General features: G+C 44.1%; 2 protein-coding genes and 1 long non-coding RNA gene across 11 annotated transcripts in view; 2 read left to right on the plus strand and 1 right to left on the minus strand.

The window, feature by feature from the left end:
* BTN3A1 (butyrophilin subfamily 3 member A1) overlaps window positions 1–11,653 on the plus strand; it is a 24,005-nt gene extending 12,352 nt beyond the window's left edge. Inside the window, exons 11-13 of one of the 4 annotated variants that reach the window (XR_004056747.1) lie at window positions 8,625–8,712; window positions 11,405–11,464; window positions 11,575–11,653. Coding sequence is in view for 3 of the 4 variants with exons in the window: in XM_030928459.1 (XP_030784319.1) it covers window positions 7–563 (557 nt within the window). In the remaining variant the exon portion in view is untranslated. Of the gene's footprint in view, window positions 1–6; window positions 2,046–2,256; window positions 3,113–8,624; window positions 8,713–11,404; window positions 11,465–11,574 lie in introns of those variants that run through there. The other 3 variants (XM_030928460.1, XM_030928461.1, XM_030928459.1) reach the window with 3 other exon arrangements.
* LOC115896859 lies at window positions 6,261–10,696 on the minus strand. Its single transcript, XR_004056764.1, has 4 exons — window positions 10,623–10,696; window positions 10,132–10,269; window positions 7,084–7,223; window positions 6,261–6,292 (listed from the first exon to the last, which is right to left on the minus strand). It is a non-coding gene; the product is annotated as an uncharacterized LOC115896859 (long non-coding RNA).
* BTN3A3 (butyrophilin subfamily 3 member A3) lies at window positions 11,570–21,705 on the plus strand. Of its 6 annotated transcripts, none has more exons than XM_030928451.1 (10): window positions 11,570–11,681; window positions 11,940–12,287; window positions 13,393–13,476; window positions 13,695–13,976; window positions 16,242–16,442; window positions 16,620–16,640; window positions 16,735–16,761; window positions 17,660–17,686; window positions 18,085–18,111; window positions 19,967–21,705. In XM_030928451.1, exons 1-10 carry the CDS (start codon window positions 11,597–11,599, stop codon window positions 20,671–20,673), a joined length of 1,809 nt encoding a protein of 602 aa, XP_030784311.1. In that variant the 5' UTR covers window positions 11,570–11,596; the 3' UTR covers window positions 20,674–21,705. The 6 variants fall into 6 exon arrangements, with proteins under 6 accessions (XP_030784311.1, XP_030784315.1, XP_030784312.1 ...); XM_030928455.1 differs by having other exon boundaries at window positions 13,851–13,976; XM_030928452.1 differs by lacking the exon at window positions 16,620–16,640.
* The last annotated feature ends 67 nt before the right edge of the window (window positions 21,706–21,772 follow it).

Below are 21,772 nucleotides of genomic sequence, written 5' to 3' on the forward strand. Positions count from 1 at the left end.
CTACAGCGGATGTGATTCTGGATCCCAAAACAGCAAACCCCATCCTCCTTGTTTCTGAGGACCAGAGAAGTGTGCAGCGTGCCAAGGAGCCCCAGGATCTGCCAGACAACCCTGAGAGATTTGATTGGCATTATTGTGTTCTCGGCTGTGAGAGCTTCATGTCAGGAAGACATTACTGGGAGGTGGAGGTAGGGGACAGGAAAGAGTGGCATATAGGGGTGTGTAGTAAGAATGTGCAGAGAAAAGGCTGGGTCAAAATGACACCTGAGAATGGATTCTGGACTATGGGGCTGACTGATGGGAAAAAGTATCGGACTCTAACTGAGCCCAGAGCCAACCTGAAACTTCCTGAATCCCCTAGGAAAGTGGGGGTCTTCCTGGACTATGAGACTGGAGATATCTCATTCTACAATGCTGTGAATGGATCCCATATTCATACTTTCCTGGACATCTCCTTCTCTGAGCCTCTATATCCTGTTTTCAGAATTTTGACCTTGGAGTCCACTGCCCTGACCATTTGTCCAGCGCCTAAAGAAGAAGAGAGCTCCTCCAATTCTGACTGAGTAGTGATCATTAGGTGTCTCCCTAGAGACACCAGTGACCCTGGGCTTAGCTAAGGAAAGTGGGGAGCCTCAGGCTGAAGTAACTTGTCTCTGCTTCTCCCTGCCCAGCTTAGAGCTGAGGGCCTCCCTCTCCACAGCAACCAATCACAACCATAAGCTACAGGCATGCACTGAGCACTTTACTGATACTCATTTAATTATTCATATGCCAGTTGTTTGAGTTAAGTACCACCTTACTGTCCTCTTAGACAGATAAGGAAACTGGGGTGCAGAAAAGTGAATTAACTTTACAAGGTAGACATGACTACTTAATAACAGAGCCGGGATCTAAACAGCAGTAACTAACATTAATGGAGATCTTAAAATGTTCTGAGTGCTGTGTTATGAGCTTTGGTGGATGTCACTCCTTTAATCCTCACAACACCCTATCAGGTAGTCTCATTTTGCAAGTATGGAAGCTGAGGCAGGGCAACATTAGGTAACTTACATAACTCATACAGTAATTTGTGCAGTTGGGAGATGGTCAGCTTCAGTCCCTGGCCATTTGCCCATTCTTTTCCACCCTGATTCTTCCCTGATAGGAAGAACCCACCTATAGCCCTGAGGTTCTTTTCCCAGGACGGCTCCAGGGTAAGGATCATTGTAGGTGGTTATGGAGTTGACACCCCTGTTGACTCCTTCCTGATTATCAGGGCCTTAGACCCAGCACTCCTTGGATTAGCTCTGTAGAGTGTCTTGGTTGAGAGAATAACTTCACCTTACCCACATGACACGTGATTTGGAAAGAGACTAGAGGTCACACTTGATAAATCATGGGGAACAGATGTGTGCCCACCCAACAAATGTGATAAGTGATCGCGCAGCCAGAGCCAGCCTTCCTACAGTCAAGGTTTCCAGGCAGAGAAAATACCTTAAAGCTTCTCTGTGGAAATTTGGATGAAGGGAGCTAGAAGAACTACAGGGATTTTTTTTTTTTTTTTTTTTTAAGACGGAGTCTCACTCTGTTGCCAGGCTGGAGTGCAGTGATGCGATCTCGGCTCCCTGCAACCTCCACCTCCCAGGTTCAAACAATTCTCCTGCCTCAGCCTCCTGAGTAGCTGGGACTACAGGTGCACGCCACCACACCCAACTAATTTTCATACTTTTAGTAGAGATGAGGTTCACTATGTTGGCCAGGATGGTCTCGATCTCTTGACATCATGATCTGCCTGCCTCCCAAAGTGCTGGGATTACAGGCTTGAGCCACAGGGTGCCTGGCCTACAGGGATATTTTTAATCCTCTTATGGACTGTGTCTCCAGGAAAGGGATCTATCCACCTCTGCTCACTGGTGGATGTTAAACCAATATTCCTTTCAACTGCAGCCTGCTAGGGAAAAACTACTTCTCATTTTCATTATTATTATTGCTCACCACTGCATCCCCTCTACCTGGCATGTGCTTGTCGAGTTCTAGTTGTTCAATAAATTTGTTAATAAGGCTTACTCTTCAACTTGGCTTTTTCTAGACTCTAATAAGTCTACTCAGCACAGCAGAATAGTCCACATACCCACTATACTCCCCACAGTTTCAGTTTACCTCATTGCAGTGTTTTCACAAAACCTTTATTGTATGTGTTTTCTACTGCTGCTATGATGAATTAGCACAAATTCTTAGACTTAAAGCAACACAAATTTTTGGTTCTCGGTTCTATAGGTCGAAAGTCCAACAGGGATCTCCCCAGCCAAAATCAATGTGTCTGCATGCTGGATTCTTTTGTGGAGACTCTGGAGAACAATATGTTTTCTTGTTTATTCAAATTGCTGGCAGAATTCAATTCTTTGCAAATTACAAGACAGAGGTCCCAGTTACTTACTGATTTACAGCTGAAGGCTCCTCCCATCTCTAGAGGCTGCTGTTTTTCAGCTCGTAGCTCCCTTCTTCAATCTTCAAAGCAGCAATTATGCATTGAGGACTTGTCAATCTTTGAAGTTTTTCTGATTCTTTTTCCATTGCATCTCTCTGATTCTTCTGCCTTCTACTTTTGAGAACTCCTGTGATTCGATTAAGTCCACCCAGATAATTTAGAATAATCACTAAATTTTAAAGTCCATAACCTTAATTCTCTAAGGTCCATTTTGTCATGTTATATATCATCGTCACATGTTTCACAGTAAACATCACTAGGTGTGTATGGAGGGAGGAGCACTATTGAAGCTACCACTTATTTGGGAAATCATCCCAGGAAACACAAGGGAAGAAATAGTGAATCACAGAAGGGGAAAAGCCAGTTGTGTGAGGAATGGCATAAAGAGTTCATTAATGAGTTACCATATAGACAACTCGGCTTATCCCACCCAGGAACTGTAAGAAACTATACGAAATTGTGGAATATACATCAGAATCTTCCTAAAGCCTGGGGACCCTTGTACATTTATCAACACCTCCCATCCTCTTTTGCTTAAATTGGTTGAAAGTTGCCCCTGGGAATGTTAGTTCTGCTGTACTTCAAGGTTGGGTGGTGCATCTGTAAAAGAAAAAAAAAAAAAAAAACAACAAATACCACTGGTTTTAGAGAAAGCGGAGGAGGACAGACACAAATAACTGAGGTCAGACGTTGTTATCCTTGAAGGAAGCTGTGTTCCTCCACTATTGGCAAATTGTAATAGGCCAACAGAATATGGGATGGGGCATCAACAGCATCTGTTCTAAGGGCTCCACCTCTGAGAATATAGTGAATGCCTTTCACAGTCCCTCTGCCCTCCTTGCACCACATTCATTTAGCATTAGTGACCTCTTGTCTTCCAATACATGTCCGTATAGCATGGCCCTGCAGCCTCACCACATGGACCGGGTCTGGGATGGACACCCAACCCAGGCTAGGCCAGGGGACCTTCAAGTGACATGTGACTAGCTGCACCTGTAGCAGGTGTGCATGGGAGTTGTGAGAAGAACTCTTCTACTCACATTATGGTCCAAAAGAGGAAAAGAAGGTGAACTGCGGAAACAGAAGACCAAAGCGCATGTGCAGAGAGGGAGCTTCAAGATGGGAGGAGTTTGGGCAAATTTCTCATCTTTTTTTCCCTTGGGGTCCCAGTATCATTCTAGTATGTTCTGGGCAATTTGTTCTCTTGAGACAAGGTAAATTTATTGACTAATATTGTTGAAGTATATAAAAATTAGCAACTTGCACAACCATTGCACTATGCTCATTGATTCTGTGAGTCAGGGATCTGGAATTTGAAAGTGGCAAGGTAGGAATGGTTATTCTCTTCACCAAGATGTCTGGGCCTCCCCTGGTTGGAATCCATAGCTGGAGGTAACTCAAAGGAAGAGACTTGCCCACATTGCCATCAAAAATTGAAATTCATTTGCAAATCAAGAAGGGATCAGTGTTCAGTCTGGGTCCTGGTTCTACCACGACTGCCATGTACACCAGATCCACAGAGAACCTTGCTGAAGCGACCCTTCCTCTGTGCTTATCCCTCCATGACATGGTATGATTGTGTTAGGTTGTCACTATCTAATGTGACCCACTTTAGTACAACCTGGTGTATTAGTCTGTTTTCACGCTACTATGAATGACTGCCTGAGACTGAGTAATTTATAAAGAAAAGAGATTTAATTGACTCACAGTTCTGCCTGGCTGGGGAGGCCTTAGAAAACTTATAATAATGGTGAAAGGGGAAGCAAACATGTCCTTCTTCACATGATGGCAGGAAGGGTGAGTGCTGAGCAAAAGAGGGAAAAGCCCCTTATAAAATCATCAGATATTGTGAGAACTCACTATCAAAAGAAGAGCAAGGAGGTAACCACCCCCAAGATTCCCACCCCGTGACACCTCCCTCTAGGTCCCTCCCATGACATGTGGGAATTATGGGAACTACAATTCAAGATGAGATTTGGGTGGGGATACAGCCAAACTATATCATTCCGCCTCGGTCTCTCCCATGTCTTATATCCTCATATTTCAAGACACAATCATGCCTTTCCAACAGTCCCCCAAAATCTTAATTCATTCTAGCATTAACCCAAAGTCCAAGTCCAAAGTCTCATCTGAGGCAAGGTAAGTCCCTTTCCCATATGAACCTGAAAATTCAAAAGCAAGTTAGTTACTTCCTAGATACAATGGGGGTACAGGCATTGGGTAAATACACCCATTTCAAATGGGAGAAACTGGCCAAAACAAAAGGGCTACAGGTTCTATACAAGTTCAAAATCCAATAGGACAGTCATTAAACTTTAAAGGACCAAGATAATCCCTTTTGACTCCATGTCTCACATCCAGGTCACACCAATGCAAGATAGGCTCCCATGGCCTTGGGCAACTCCACCCCTGTGGCTTTGCAGGATATAGCCCCCTTCCTGGCTGCTTTCACAGGCTGGCATTGAGTGCTGCTTTTCCAGGTGCAAAGTACAAGCTGTCAGTGAATCACCATCCTGGAGTCTGGAGGATGATGGCCCTCTTCTCATACCTCCACTAGGCAGTGCCCCAGTGAGGCCTCTGTGTAGGGGTTCCACCCCCACATTTCTGTTCCAAACTGCCCTCACAGAGGTTCTCCATGAGTGTTCTGCCCCTGCAGCAAAATTCTGCCAAGACAGCCAGGAGTTTCCATACATCCTCTGTAATCCAAGCAGAGGTGCTCAAACCTCAATTCTTTACTTCTGTGCACCTGCAGCCCCAACACTACGTGCAAGTCACCAAGGCTTGTGGCTTGCATCCTCAGAAGCAATAGTCTGAGCTGCATGTTGGCCTCTCTTAGCCACAGCCAGAGCTGAATCCGCTGGAAGGCAGGGCACAAAATCCGTAGGCTGCATACAGCACAGGGGGGCCTGGGACCAACCTAGGAAACCATTTTTTTCTCCCAGGCCTCTGGATCTGTGATGGAAGGGTCTAGCAGGAAAACCTCTGACATTCTCTGGGGGCATTTTCCCCACAGTCTTGGTGATTAATATTTGGTTCCTTATTATGCAAATTTCTGCAGCCAGCTTGCCTTTCTCCTCAGAAAATGGATTTTTCTTTGTTATCTAATCATCCAGCCGCAAATTTTTCAAATTTTATGCTCTGCTTCCTCCACCACTGTGAAGCCATTGTTAGTGTATTACTTGCAAAGTTTTGAACTGAAATGAAAGGGAATTGGAGGCTTCCAGGCTAAGCATTTAGATATTTGAGAGGAATATTAACAATATTTGCCACTTAAAAATTTCTTCCGTCAAATACTCTAAATCATCACTCTGAAGTTCAAAGCTTCACAGGTCTCTAGGGCAGGGACAAAATGTCACCAGTCTTTTTGCATAGCAAGGGTGACCTTTACTCCAGTTCCCAACAAGTTCTCATCTCTATCTGAGACTACCTCAGCCTAGACTTCATTGTCCATATCACTATCAACATGTTGGTTAAAGCCGTTCAACAAGTCTCCAGGAAGTTCCAAACTTTCTCACATTTTCCTATCTTCCTCTGAACCCTCCAAACTGTTCCAACCTCTGCCTGTTGCCTAGTTCCAAATTTGCTTCCAACTTTTTCGGTTATCCTTATAGATTTTCGGGTATCCTTATAGCAGCACCCCACTCTACTGGTACCAATATATCATATTAGTCCATTCTCATGCTATTGTGAAGGACTGGGTAATTTGTAAAGGAAAGAGATGTAATTGACTCACAGTACCATGGCTGGTGAGGCCTCAGGAAACTTACAATCATGGCAGAAGTGGGAGCAAACACGTCCTTCTTCGTGTGATGGCAGGAAGAAGTGCTGAATAAAAGAGGGAAAAGTCCCTTATAAAACCATCAGATATCTTAAGATCTCACTATTATGAGAATAGCATAGAGGTAACTGCCCCCATGATTCAATTACCTCCCACCAGGTCCCTTCTACAACACGTGGGGATTATCGGAACTACAATTCAAGATGAGATTTGGCTGGTGACACAGCCAAATCATATCAGCTGGTTTCTTGCTAAGCTATCTGATGAGCAATCAACCCTCTTCTTGCCTAGAACACACACGTTTCCCTTTGGCTCAGATCAACTTTGGCAGAGGGTGAAACCTGGCTCTGCTGGATACTTTTGGCACAAGCTGTGTCAGAAGACCTGGACATTATTTCTTCAGATAAAAAATCTGAAGCCAGATCTTATCCTGACCGGCCAAGTTCTTGTATCCTTACAGCCACCTCTTCTGTTTGTTCCAAAGAACTGCCCAGGCTTGGCTGGAATGATCCAATACTTACTATGATTTTATCCTCATTAGCCACTCAACCTAGAATCTAATTTTAATTATACTCCGGAAGCACCAAGTGATAGATGAGGCTGCTGTTTCAGAAAAAGACAGTTTAAGGGTTAGTCCAAAAGAAAAAGCAGTTCTCAGGATTTGCTTTAGCTTATTCTCATCAAAGAGCTTTCTCTATAGAAGAATCCTACTGGGTCCTCCTTCCTGGTCCTTGAACTTCTAACCTAGAGTGGCTTAATCCTGCTGCCATCTCTCTCTCACACTCTGGTGCCAAATGATTCCAGGAACTGGGCCATACTGTGGTGGGAATGACTTTACCTTGAGCATGTCACTGATGCATTGAATATCAGCTGAGTGCAGAGCTAAGGCTGAGTCCTATAAGGAGAGAAGAATCACATCCTGCAGAAATCTGTCCAGAGAAGCAGGTATTGTAGCCACAGCAAAGGCACAGTGGATACCTGAATAACAATAATATAAGATAGGACATGGGAACAGCAAAAGATTTGGGTGTCACAAGAGGCTGAGAACACTTTAAGCAGAAACATTCAGAGTCGTCCTTGGAGGAAGTAGGCGCGAAGGCTGGGGAGAATTTTAAGGGGCAGAGATGAAGCAAACAATTCAAGTGAAACGCATGGCATGGGAAAGGGAGCGCTGGCCACAGGGAGTGCAATGTTGTGATGCAAGGCCACTGTGTAGGCATTATTGGCGTATTAACTGCAAAGTTTGAATTGAATCAGAAGGGAATTGGAGGCCTCCAGACTAAGCATTCTCTGGGAGAAGCACAAGCCCACAACTTTCACCTACAAACTATTGATTCCAACTTAGTCCCTTGCTTTCTGGTATCTATGAGACAGCAGAGCCTATTGTAGTACCCAAGAAAATTAGGCCTTATCACCAAGAAGAAAGGGGGACTGCATGATGCAGAGGCAACCAGCCATCTCAACCATATACTGCACAGCCTAAATTCAAACTGTTACAATATAATCAAATTTCACCAACCCCAGTCACATCTTAATCTTAGGAGTTTTGATCACTGACTTGCAAATCCCAAAAGTGTGTTTTGAGGTCCTAGGCCACAGGAAGAACCAGCTTGTCCCACAGACCTCTTACAGAGATAGTATTCACAGTCTAGAGTCCAGCTTCAGATAATATGTACTCCACTGGCAGCACGAGAAATAAATACACAGGAAAATACAATATAGCACAAACCAGCAGCTGAGGGTGAATGAAGATGCTCAGAAACACCCTCACTAAAAATTTGCTGAAAAAGGTAAAACATGACAAGGAGCACTGCCTCTGGAAACCAGAAAAATTATATTATTTGATAACAGATCCTAAGCCTGGATGCTGGAGGTGCTTAAAAATGTGCACTGTGTCTGGCTTTCTTTCCATGTATACATTTATTTGACTCTATAGTAAAATCTTCTCCTCCTTCATGTCCCATATTCATGCAAGCAAATGTTAACAAACTGCCACAGTAGCATTTTAATTAGTGCACATCTTTCTGTCTTCACCACATTATAATCTTTTCTCATTTTGTTCTGCTGATATTTCTACTATGATAAAAGACTTAAGTAAATACGTAGAAATACTTATATACATGTACATGCAAGAATGATTCAAATAGATAAACACAGAAACAGAAATACTAAGGGAGGTAGGGCTGGAATTTTTCTTCAACGTGTACGATTCAGTGTACTTTCAGTTTTCATTTCAACCTTCCTCAGTGGTTTCTGCCCAGCAACTGATGAGAAACACCACCTCTGAGCCAATCAAAAAAACTAATTCTTCCAAAGAGAGATTGTTATTATTCCTCAGGATGACCAGACAGCTTCTGCTTTCTTTTTCCTTTCTTCCAGATGGAGATTCAACCATAATAGAAAGAATGGAGAACTATTAACCGCCTTTCTTCAGTGGGCTGTGATTTTCAGAGGGGAATACTAAGAAGTAAGTGGGGGATATTGATTAGAGCCTGGGTTACAATGCCTGGGAGGACAGGGGCTGAATCATTGAGAGTGGTGAGTGGGCATGCAGGAAGAGTACTCACCCTGAGAAAGGGTGAAGTGCCTGTGTGTGTGTGTGTGTGTGCGTGCGCACGCACATGGGCAACCACGCACACATGTGGGCACATGGGGAAGAGGCAAGTAGTGCAAAGAATAAAGACCTGCAGATGTTGGGATTTGGTGGAAGGAAAGGGAGACAACATAAATGAAGAAATATTCCAACTGCATGTTCTTAAGAGCGTATTGTGGTCAGAAGAGAGCAAAAAATCTTTAAAATCTGTTTTGGCCAACTCAAGCTGTCTATTCTAAGAGATTCTAGAAAGAGATGTGCCTTATAGATTCATATGTAAATGTGTTCATTACAGAAATATTTAAAATATAGAAAAAATCTGAACCAGCATACACATACAACAGGCGGGGGATAGACAAACAATACATGGTTCAATCATAAAAAAGATTCCCATGCAGCCTTTAGGAATCATGTTTTTAATGAAGGGCAATTATTTATCATTTTAACATCATTAGATCCATACATTAAACCCTGTTTTGTATGATTTAGGTACAGTATCTGTTTTTTCTACCATTAAACATTTCCTCATAACCCAATATATGTGTTTCAATGGACACAATCTATTTCATTGTATGAATATATAATTATTTTTTAAAACTTTCTTAATTTTGGCTATTTCAATTATCTACATCTGGCTACTGTAGATTTTATTATATTTAACAGCCTCAGACATAAATTTTTGTCTTAATTTCTGACTTTTTTTTTCCTTCAACAATAATTCCTGTAAGTGGAACTTTTGGGTAAAGCATACAACTTCTTTTTTTTTAATAGCGTTTCCTTGGTAGAGCATGTAACTTTTTAAAGAAGCTTGCTGTATATATGACCAAAATGCTTCAAGAAGTATTTATGCTTCTACTACCAAAGTATATGATTACAACTACAGATTTTTAATTTTATTGATTAATTTGTAGAAATGGGGGTCTCATTATGTTACCCAGGCTGGTCTTAAACTCCTGGGCTCAAGGAATCCTCCCACCTTGACCATCCAAATTGCAAAGATTACAGGCATGAGCCACTACTTAAACTTTTATTCCTTTATGCTTTTCTTCATTTGCAATATTGACCATAATCAGGAAGAAAAATATAAACATCCTTTAAAAAGAATGAAAACATATGTCTCACTTTAAGCAGAGCGGAGAAATTGTTAACTTTGAAACCAACGATAATAAAAATGATACCTCTTCTGCAGCAACATAAAGAGCAGTTTTGAGGAACAGAAGATATGAAACGCAATGTTTAGTTTGGGTGGGTGCAAGATGCAGGTAGGGGTGGAGGATGGCCAGCTGCACAGACCTCTGTTCCAGTGCTTCCTCTTCATCCCTCCCCACGTCTGTCTGCAGACCTTGTTTTCAGAGGCCATTCCCAGACTCAGGTGGCCACAGCAGCGGGTGTTATGGCTGCAGACCTCATGCTCTTTTGCTTTGGAAGAAGCTGTTGAGAAGTTAGTATTTACTGAGCAGCTAATATGTTCCAGTCACTGTTATCACTCATAATAATTACTGTTAAGTAATACACGAAAAATTTTAAATTTAAAGCATTTCAACATTTTAAAAGTAAAGGGAGCAAAAGGCCAAAGTGATCTTTCGCTCACTTAACCTCCGATCTTCAGTTTAGCATGCATCTTTTTAGACTTTTGCAGGCGTTTACATCTATAAATATGCAGAAATGTATAGCTTAGCTTTTGTTTTTCAATCGAATCATTAGTATAGTTCTGCAATGTGCTTTTTGACCGCTTAGTGTATCACCATTACCTAGGTTCATGACAATAAATCAACTCTTTTTACCTGCTACATTGAATTCCCTCTGAGGGATGAGCTGTCATTCCTCTAAGCAGTCTCCTGTTGAGTGGATGGTTCAATTAGTTACCACTTTTATGCTTTAAAAATAGTTCTGCAACGTCATTCTCACAGAGGCTTCTCTCTGCACCCATGCAAGTACTTTGCTGGACTAGACATCAGAAAGTGGAATTGCTGGACCAATTGTGCACTTTCTAAATTTCATACTTCATTATTCATTGTATGAATAAATAAAGTTCCAGTGGTTTTGTCCCATGAACAAGATCACGCAGCTTGTGAATCTTAGAGCCTTTACCTATTGCTTACCTTCTTTATGTCCTTAACACTAATATAGTAGGCCTCACCCATTGTGGGTGCTCAGTAAATATTTGTTGAATGACTTTATGAAGAGAAGAAAGAAAAGATGAGTAAGTCCTGGTCTTAATTTGCAGCTCTCTGATCACTAGCCTTGGATTAAATGTGGTGGGTTCAACCCCGACTGATTCCAGAGCCCCCACCAGGAGTCCACTGGGCCATGACTTGACCATGGTGATGGCCAAGAGTTGGGGCTTTGAGGAGTCCACAGTGGCGGACACCCACAGTGGTGAATCCCAGTGGAACCAGGGAGCCCAGTAAAGAGGGTCCTGCATGAAACAGAGCAGGATGGCGGAGGGTTGGAAATGGTAGGGGAAGTTTGGGGAAGTGATAGGATTCTGAATATTTTCAAGCAGTACAGTCAAGGATTTCTTGATTGAATAACATGTGCCTTATACATAGACATGGTTTTACAGGTAATTTTCCATGTTGGAACTCAAAGGTAAAGACACTGAGGACAGACCTTTTTGGCAGAGGTAAGATCTTCGTTGGTCACCATACTTGAGTTGCCCCTGGGGAAGTGGACGTTTCCATGTGGAATCCTAAAGCTTCTTCTGGGCCATTGTGTCTGCCCCTCACCTTCTAGTGTCTCCTGATATGCAGCACGGATGAAAATGGCAAGTTCCCTGGCCTTTCTTCTGCTCAACTTTCGTGTTTGCCTCCTCTTGGTCCAGCTGCTAACTCCTTGCTCAGGTAGGGAATGACTCAATGCCTGTTTCTGAAGCAGACAATTACCTGTGAATGTCCTCGTAGAACTTTTTACTCCTTCCCATACCTGAAGTCCATTCCAACCTGAAGGATCACCTGTCACAAAGAGACAAAGGGTGTTTCTGTTAGGATTGGTTTCCTCTCAAGGTTCTCTGCATCTCGCCTTCCCTGTCTGAGAAGCACCCTTCCTCTCATGACCCCAACTCCAACACCCTCTGGCAGAACCTCCCTCTGTGCCAACAGCTCAGTTTGCTGTGCTTGGACCCCATGGGCCCATCCTGGCCATGGTAGGTGAAGACGTTGATCTGCCCTGTCACCTGTTCCCGACCATGAGTGCAGAGACCATGGAGCTGAGGTGGGTGAGTTCCAACCTAAGGCAGGTGGTGAACGTGTATGCAGATGGAAAGGAAGTGGAAGACAGGCAGAGTGCAGCGTATCGAGGGAGAACTTCGATTCTACGGGATGACATCACTGCAGGGAAGGCTGCTCTCCGAATACACAACATCACAGCCTCTGACAGTGGAAAGTACTTGTGTTATTTCCAAGATGGTGACTTCTATGAAAAAGCCCTGGTGGAGCTGAAGGTTGCAGGTGAGCCTCCAGGTTTGGTTCTGAGAACATTTCTCTGTAGGATCTTGAGCAGATGCAGAATCCCTCTTCCAAAAGCACTGCAGACACTCCTGGCTGCTCACTAGCAATTGCCTGCACTGCCTTCCAACTTAGCTTCTCTGAGGCCCTTAAGAAAGACACACTCCTTCTTTAGAAAAAATTCCTGCTATACCATACATGCTCGAGTAAACAACTCCCTCCCCCTGGAGAACAGAGATATAAGGGAAATGAAGGACGAAGGATAGGAAGCATTAGAAATCATCTCTTCAGTGGCTGGTACACAGTCATTTTGGTTTAGTTGTGTAACAGACGGCTTCTGTTGTGTCTCCAAGTGCACACTACCATGGGCCCTGGGAGGTGGAATAGTGATTGTATCTGCTGCCAGTGTTTTCCAATCAGTGACTCCCAGAAACGTTTTTGTAGTAGAATGAGGCATGTTTCTTACTTGTTGCAGTGAGGAAGAACACACATCATGGGGAGCTGTGGCAGTATCTCAGTAAGAAGGTGTTAGAGCAGACTAAGTATACAATTTGGGCTTGTGTTAGGGGATTTGGGGGATGGTTTATAGACTTAGCACTCTGCTCTGGATGACATACTGTCGGAAAGGTGTCGGGGGACGAATTCTAAGAGTGGGAGCCTTAATCAAGCTTATCCAGGAGGAAGGAGACTAGGGTGAAACTAAAGCTGTAATTGATGAAGAGGCAGCAATTCCTCATTGCCGATGGGGGATGTTTGGTCATTGTTGTGGTACAATGTTCATGTTTTTCTCTGCACTCACACATGATGTGGGGTGGTCTTGTATTTCCCATGATCTGTCACAGTGATAAAGTACTATTGTTTGTGTTCTGTGAAATTGTTCATGTTCAGCAGGAGGATACCAAGACCTGGTGTCAGGTTCCAAATGTCTGGGATGCCTTTTTTCTTTCTCAGTGCAATCCCTTGCCTCATGGCTTCCGGTTGGGTTTGGTTTAAGGGGAGCTATAGAAGACAATGGTAGGAAGAAGAGAAAAGGGAAAGGTCTGGGTGCTTATTCCCTGGCTTCCTGACTGCAAGATACCCTCAGGATGACTGCATTGCCTTGCTGAAGGTCACAGGTCAACTCAGGAATGTCCTCAATGCATCAATCTCTTCTTCTATGTCTCCAGAACAGATCCCTCTCCTCCTCCCTCTGGTAATTGGGGGGGGGGGGGGGGAATAGCCCCACCTTACTGACCCTGGGATACTGCACTAGCCCATTTAGTTTTCTTCTCATCATGACCACACTTGTGTAAATAACTTCTGAATGAAATCTTTCTAGAATTATCAAATGTGAGTCTGCCATTGATTCCTATTGAGACCCCCCCCGATACAGGAGTTCTCAAGAATTTAGGTCAATTTAACCTTCCACAGCATTGGGTTCTGATCTTCACATTGAAGTGAAGGGTTATGAGGATGGAGGGATCCATCTGGAGTGCAGGTCCACTGGCTGGTACCCACAACCCCAAATACAGTGGAGCAACACCAAGGGAGAGGACATCCCGGCTGTGAAAGCACCTGTGGTTGCAGATGGAGTGGGCCTATATGCAATAGCAGCATCCGTGATCATGAGAGGCAGCTCTGGGAAGGGCATATCCTGCATCATCAGAAATTCCCTCCTCGGCCTGGAAAAGACAGCCAGCATTTCCATCACAGGTCAGTACCCTGCTTGGCCTCAGCTTTACTGAGCTGAGCTGTGGCAGTTGATGAAGGGGAATGTGTGAGTCTCTACTGTGTGAGTCTCTGCGGTCAACCTGGGTCTCTGCACTGCATGTAAGGCTCAAAGCAGGGACCTAGAGGCTACTCACTGCTCCAGGGGAGCTTCCCCACTCCACAGAGCTGTTCATGCCACAAACATTTACTGATCACTTCCTGTCTGACAGAAACAGAAAGTGTGACAGGCAGTGGGAATTGGGGAGAAACGTTAAGATAAGCTCCTTATGTAAAGTCAAATGACAAAATGGGAAAACATATATATATTTACAAACTTATAGAGAAAGAGCTAATCTTTTTGAAACAGAAGATTTTGAAAACTGAGTAAAAAATGTTAACAAAGGTCCAGAATTGTTAATTCACAGGAAAGGAAATAACCCACAAAAGGTTGCTCATTCTCACTCATTAGGGAAACATATAGGAAATCATTTTTCACTTATGATATTGGCAAAAGTCAAAACCACACTGCCTTGCTTGATAACACATGACTATAGCAGGAATGTAGGAAGGCAGTGATTCTCAGTCATTTGGTCGTGTCACTTGTATTTTTGGTGTGCATTAGCACAAGCTCTATTGGGGGATCTATCCAAACTATATATTTATTGATCCAAAATTCCAGTTCTGAGATACGCTTGCATTTGTATGAGATGATCCATGTAAAAGGTTTCTGGGGTTTTTTTGTTTGTTTGTTGATTGCTTGTTTGTTTGTTTTTTTGTTTGTTTTTGGAGAGGGAGTCTCACTCTTCTGCCCAGGCTGGAGTGCAATGGTGCAGTCTCAGCTTACTGCAACCTCCTCCTCTTCAGTTCAAGAGATCCTCCTATCTCAGCCTCCCCAGTAGCTGGGATTACAAGCACGCACCACCACAACTGGCCAATTTTTATATTTTTGCTAGAGGTGTGGTTTCACCATGTTGGCCAAGGTGTTTTCAAACTCCCGACCCCAATTGATCTGCCTGTCTCAGCCTCCCAAGGTGCTGGGATTATAAGTGCGAGTCACCAGCCTAGCCTGTAAGAAGTTTCTTGATTATGATTGTATAACGTTAGAAGCTATACAGATCCTAACTGATGGTGAACTTCCATACAAGGGAATACTGCCCCGTTGTGAAAGAAAAGAGATAATTTTCTCTATACTAATGTGGAAAGATCTCCAAGACACACTTTACACAGAAGAGTGAGATGCAGTGATGTATATAGAATGTTATTTTTAGTTTAAACAAGAGGGAAAATAGGAACATATTTTAATGGACTTTTCTAGTTCTTGATTGTGTTATTTAATTTACATTTTTATAATTTAATAAGTGATTTTGTAACTCTCACTGTACATCAGGCATTTTATTTACTTATTTAGGGATAGAGTCTCACTCTGCCACCTAGGCTGGAATGCTGTGGACAATCTTGACTCATCACAAGTTCCACTTCCCAGGCTGAAGCAATTCTACAGCCTCAGCCTCCCTAGTAGTTGGGATTATAGAGACATGCCACTACATCCAGCTAATTTTTGTAATTTTAGTAAACATGGGTTTTCACCACGTTGGCCAAGCTGGTCTCGAACTCCTGACCTCAAGTGGTCTGCCTGCCTTGGCCTCACAAAGTGCTGGGATTACAGGCATGAGCCACTGTGCCAAGCCCTTTATAAGTATTAATTTAATTCTTCTAACCTCAGGAGATGGGTATTATCATTACCCTCATTTTATAGAATAGGCCACTACAAACAGAGAGGTTATATAAGTAGTGCAACATCACACTGCTAGTCACATAGGGGAGCCAGCATTTAAACCCATGCCCTCTGACTCCACAGTTTATGTCCCTAAGCATAATATTAAGTGGACCAAGGAGAAGTTAATAGATGGAGGGAGGGAGTACTAGGTAGATGGGAGAGTTGCATGACTCTATGTGTACGTCATTTTTGAACCATGTAAATGTGTTACTGGTTGAAAAAATATTTAGAAAAAAAGGAGTATGACTCTGCCCAAGTTAATTTCCATATGAGAGGCATACATCTCAAGATAGTAACAGTAGTAGCTTGTAGTGAGGGTTTACCAAAGTGTTCTCTACAGTCCTCTGAGACTTTAGGGAGAGGGCACTTATTTAACCTAATGAGATAGATTCCATGACCCCAACCTGGGCTGAGCAGCTAAAGCTTGGGGCGCTAAGGTTGGGGAGGTTGAGTGCACCAGCGCCCATGACTCACAGCTCTCCCCTTCACAGACCCCTTCTTCAGGAACGCCCAGCCCTGGATCGCAGCCCTGGCAGGGACCCTGCCTATCTCGCTGCTGCTTCTCGCAGGAGCCAGTTACTTCTTGTGGAGACAACAGAAGGAAAAAATTGCTCTGTCCAGGGAGACAGAAAGAGAGCGAGAGATGAAAGAAATGGCATATGCTGCAACAAAGCAGGAAATAAGCCTAAGAGGTATCCAAAGCGAACAGAGAATCTAAGCCCCAGGCTTGCATGCCCAGCCTGAAGATCTCACCCCCATACCCGTCCTGGCACTGCATCATGTTTAAGGTTTATTTTCCCAAAATTCCCCTCACCCATAACTGTTCTTTTTTCTTCCTCTCTCTCTCTCTTTTTTTGCTTATTTTCCAGAGAAGCTCCAGGAGGAACTCAGTAAGTTCCCATTCCCCCAGAGACCCAGGCATGTCTTCTTATCCCCACTTTGAGTGCCTTGATAACTCTTCCTTCCCTGTTCATTCCATTGCAGAGTGGAGAAAAATCCAGCACATGGCTCGTGAGTGACTCTGACATTTTCTCTGAATTTGAATCTATGACTCTCTTCTGCTTGGAAATTTTCCAGCCCATAAGTCTTTGCCCAGGGTTGAAAACTGGTTAGATCCCCTTACTCAGGAAAAGAAAATAAGTGTAGCTCTTTGGAGAAACCACCCAGAAGGAGTCTCTCTCTTCTCTCTCTCTCTCTAAGAAAAGAAAAAGAGGGCTTCAATCTCTTTGTACTAGGGGCCACAGACATTTATGCCCTAAAAAGCACTGAGGAATATCCAGGGGTGCACTTCAAAAGGAAGAGGGAAGAGAAGGATGAGGTGCATTTTCTATGGCAGGAACCTTACATATTGTTTTCCATAATCTAGAGGAGGTTGAAAGGAAAACAAGAAAGGAAGATTTAAGAGATAAGAAAATCAGAAAAGAGAACGAGAGTAAAGTGTGTCTAATAAAGAGGAGTAGCTACAGTGGCTTAGTTCATACAGATTTATCATAACTGCTTTCAAAACTAGTCCCTGAAATTGTGCATTAAATTTCCCAAATTCTTTTTAGAGCAAGGTAGGAAATGATACAGATTGAGAAGGATGGATCTTGTACTCCTAGACATTCACATATAGACATGGTGACACCTATGCCCAGGCACAGGAGTATAGACAGATTCAAAATAGATTAGGTGGGCTCCATTGGGAAGGAACTCTTATAATGACTGCCTTGCCACTAGTATTCAACCAGTGTTCCCAGACTGGATATTAAGAAGAAGAGGTGAAGAGAGAATTCAGCATGCAGAGTGAGACCATAGGGAAGGGTGGAATGATCAAAAAGAAAGACTAGATGGACGCGAAAGGAAGGGGAAGGGGCCAACAGAGCAAAGGCAGTGTTCATGTGATATCTCTGTCTTTCTTTCATTGTAGGGGGAGAGAAGTCTTTGGCCTATCATGGTGAGTGAGCCTGATGCTCTCTGGGTTTGCCGGGTCATATACCATGAACATTTCAACTTTTTCTCTGCTGTGACTCATTGACGTTCTCAGTTGGATTAACCAGTTCTAACCCATAGACTCAATCTTGCATGGTAGGGGGTTGACTTCTGCTTTTCTGGAGCCTCTGAGAGACTCCTGACCCTGCACATGCCCAGGCAAAGCATAGCCGTGCAGCCTGCACCCCTCATGACATTGTTTAGAAGGTGCCACCTCTGATCCATCAGACCTGTACAGGAGGGAGGCTGAACCCTGGAAGAGACTCTGAAGAAAAGGAGAGAAAACGTGTAGTGAAAGGAGAATGGAGTGGAGAAAAAACAAAACTACTGACCTTTTTCTTATCTGTGTCTCCTTCCTTTCAGAATGGAAAATGGCCCTCTTCAAGCCTGGTGAGTAAATCACTGTATGTTCCCTGGACCAACAACCTGAGGGACCGTATTCCTTTGTCCTCCTCCAACTCTTGTGATTTGGGGAAGAAAACTTCCCTTGACTAAGAGAGTTTGGGATAGACAGCATTAAATCCCAATCTGAAAAGTGGGCCCATCTCCAAGACCCTTCCTGCTGAGAGCCCAGGGAACCAGAGAGAATTGCTCTCTTGGGCTTCCTCAGACCTTCCTGGGAAGGAAGACACATAAAGGGTGGAGCTGAGGGGAAGGAGACACACACTGAGTAATACTGCAGGGAGAGTGAGGGTGGAAATGCCAAGGAGAGGAGGCGATACCTGCCCAAAGAACTTTGCCCTTCCTAGGCTTCTCATGCCACCTACCGGATGTGTCGCCTCAAAGGATTTAATGCTTCTGAGCTTTGGCCTCCACATTTTTAAACGAAAATTGCAATCTGTGTTTTGTTGGGGTTGAGGTGAAGACTGAAGGAATAATAAATATCCATTGGTTAAAAACCTAGTTAGAAAGAGATGACGAGTTCACACTGCGTGGTTGAAGAAGGTTTGCAGAAAGGAGGGTTAAGGGAAAGCAACAAGGAAAAGTGCAGTGCCCCCATGGTTCCCAACGGTGGGGAGTTGTCTCCACTCCTAGGGAGGGGAGGCAGTTACTGGAACCCAGAGAAAAGTAGCACAAAGAGAGGGCTTCCTGAGAAGAGTCATCAGGCCTTGTTAGAGCAGCATCAGCTGCTGCTGGCAGGGAGGAAGCAGGAAAATAAACGGTGTGTCTCTCCTTTCTTTCTCCTTCCAATCTTCTATCAGGGCCCCATTGGCCAAACTCAACAGCAAACCAGAGGACAAGGGAGCCCAGTGGCACTGTCCTTAGAGTACAGATTCCTGGGGCCCAGAGGAGGGTGGAGAAAGCTAAAGGTTGGAGAGTGAATCTGGAGCCCCCCACAGAGCCCCCAGCACAGAGACTGCCTTGCAGCTATTAGAACATCAGGAGCTTCCATCATACCCTGCTGTGAGCTGAATAAATGATTCCTCTATACTACGCTAGAGATTCTTTTTTTTTTTCCTGCCTGCAGATACCTGTTTTTTTTTTTTTTTGAGACGGAGTCTCGCTCTGTCGCCCGGGCTGGAGTACAATGGCCGGATCTCAGCTCACTGCAAGCTCCGCCTCCCGGGTTTTACGCCATTCTCCTGCCTCAGCCTCCGAGTAGCTGGGACTACAGGCGCCCGCCACCTCGTCCGGCTAGTTTTTTGTATTTTTTAGTAGAGACGGGGTTTCACCGTGTTAACCAGGATGGTCTCGATCTCCTGACCTTGTGATCCGCCCGTCTCGGCCTCCCAAAGTGCTGGGATTACAGGCTTGAGCCACCGCGCCCGGCCGAGATTCATATTTTTATCCCCATTTTTCAGGTGAGGAAATGCTTCAGATGAGGCTCCACCTTATTAAATAAATTGGATGTACGGAAAAATAGACTTCAGAAAAGGGGAACTCATTTAGTTCATGAGTGGTCGAGTGAAGATTGAAAATTAACCTCTGATTATAAAGCATTAGGGGGCAGAGTCAATGTGGGGAGGGAAACAAGAAAAACGTAGAAAGAGGATCCTTGTTGCTTCCTGGGGCAGCATCAGGGTACTGGATTAGGCAGATACTGACCTTACTTTCATTTCCCCTCTGGACACAAGACCCCTTGAGCTTTCTCCCACGACACTGATGAGACATTCAAATTCAGGGCAGGCTAGGGATGCCAGGTTCTGTAAGGATCTCCTCAGCATGGTCCAGGCCTTGCATGCTGAGGCTCTGAAATCCAGGAAAAATGGCTGACCCCATGGACACCTCCTCAAACTCTCTGCAGCGGATGTGATTCTGGATCCAGACACGGCAAATGCCATCCTCCTTGTTTCTGAGGACCAGAGGAGTGTGCAGCGTGCCGAAGAGCCACGGGATCTTCCAGACAACCCTGAGAGATTTGAATGGCGTTACTGTGTGCTTGGCCGTGAAAACTTCACATCAGGGAGACATTTCTGGGAAGTGGAAGTGGGGGACAGAAGAGAGTGGCATATTGGGGTGTGTAGTAAAAACGTGGAGAGGAAAAAAGGTTGGGTCAAAATGACACCAGAGAATGGATACTGGACCATGGGGCTGACTGATGGGAATAAGTATCGGGCTCTCACTGATCCCAGAACCAACCTGAAACTTCCTGAGCCCCCTAGGAAAGTGGGGATCTTCCTGGATTATGAGACTGGAGAGATCTCATTCTACAATGCCACGGATGGATCTCATATCTACACCTTTCCGCACACCTCTTTCTCTGAGCCTCTGTATCCTGTATTCAGAATTTTGACCTTGGAGCCCACTGCCCTGACCATTTGCCCAACACCAAAACAAGTAGAGAGTTCCCCCGATCCTGACCTAGTGCCTGATCATTCCCTGGAAACACCAGTAGCCCAGGGTTTAGCTAATGAAAGCGGGGAGCCTCAGGCTGAAGCAACATCTCCGCTTCTCCCTGCCCACCCTGGAGTTGACGGCCTCCCCCTCCACAACAACCAATCAGAACCATAAAGCTACAGGCACGCACTGAAGCACTTTACTGATATTCATTCAATTATTCCATATGACAGTTGTTTGAGTTTGGTACCACCTATTGTCCCTTTATACAAATAAGGAAACTGGGGTGCAGAAAGTTGAATTAACTTTACAAAGTAGACATGACTAGTGAACAACAGAGCTGGGATTTAAACAGCAATAGCTAACATTAACAGATAATTTAAACTGTTCTGAGTGCTGTGTTGTACACTTTGGTGGATGTCACTCCTTTGAACGTCACAACACCCCATCGGGTAGTCTCATTTTGCAAGTATGAAAGCTGAGGCAGGGCAACCTTAAGTAACTTACATAACTCATATGGTAATTTGTGTAGTTAGGAGATGTTCAGCCTCAGTCCCTGGCTAATTGCCCATTCTTTTCCAGCCTGATTTTTTTCCATGGGAAGAGCCCACGTGTAGCCCTGAGGTTTCCTTCCCAGAACAGCTCCAGGGTAGAGATAATTGTAAGTGGTTGTAGAGTTGACACCCCTATTGACTCCTTCCCAGCTGATTATCAGAGCCTTAGACACAACACTCCTTAGATTAGCTCTGCAGAGTGTCTTGGTTGAGAGAATAACCTCCTAGTACCCACATGACATGTGACTTGGAAAGAGACTACAGGCCACACTTGATAAATCAAGTGGAAGAGATGTGTGCCCACCCAACAAATGTGATAAGTGATCACGCAGCCAGAGCCAGCCTTCCTACAGTCAAGATTTCCAGACAGAACAAATACTCTAAAGATTCTCTGTGATATAGGAAATTTGGATCAAGGAAGCTAGAAGAATTACAGGGATGTTTTTAATCCTGCTATGGACTCAGTCTTCTGGAAATAGGTCTGTCCACCCCTGATCATTGGTGGATGTTAAACCCATATTCCTTTCAACTGATGCCTGCTAGGGAAAACTGCTCCTCATTGTCATCACTGTTAATGCTCAGCACTGTATCCCCTCTACTTGGCAAGTGGTTGTCAAGTTCTAGTTGTTTAATAAAGTGTTAATAATGCTTACTCCTCAACTTGGCTTTTTCTAGACTGTAGTGTCTACTCAGCACAGTAAAGTAAAGTAGTCTGCACA

This window comes from Rhinopithecus roxellana, chromosome 4, assembly GCF_007565055.1.
Source record: "Rhinopithecus roxellana isolate Shanxi Qingling chromosome 4, ASM756505v1, whole genome shotgun sequence".
Lineage (NCBI taxonomy): Eukaryota > Metazoa > Chordata > Mammalia > Primates > Cercopithecidae > Rhinopithecus > Rhinopithecus roxellana.

What these genes read in the sequence shown, in the direction of transcription:
- BTN3A3 (XM_030928451.1), top strand. Translation starts at nt 11,597, where the DNA reads ATGAAAATGGCAAGTTCCCTGGCCTTTCTTCTGCTCAACTTTCGTGTT. An exon ending in TCCCTCTCCTCCTCCCTCTG is followed by an intron (nt 13,477 to 13,694) that starts GTAATTGGGGGG and finishes AACCTTCCACAG; the next exon opens with CATTGGGTTCTGATCTTCAC. An exon ending in AGCCAGCATTTCCATCACAG is followed by an intron (nt 13,977 to 16,241) that starts GTCAGTACCCTG and finishes TCCCCTTCACAG; the next exon opens with ACCCCTTCTTCAGGAACGCC.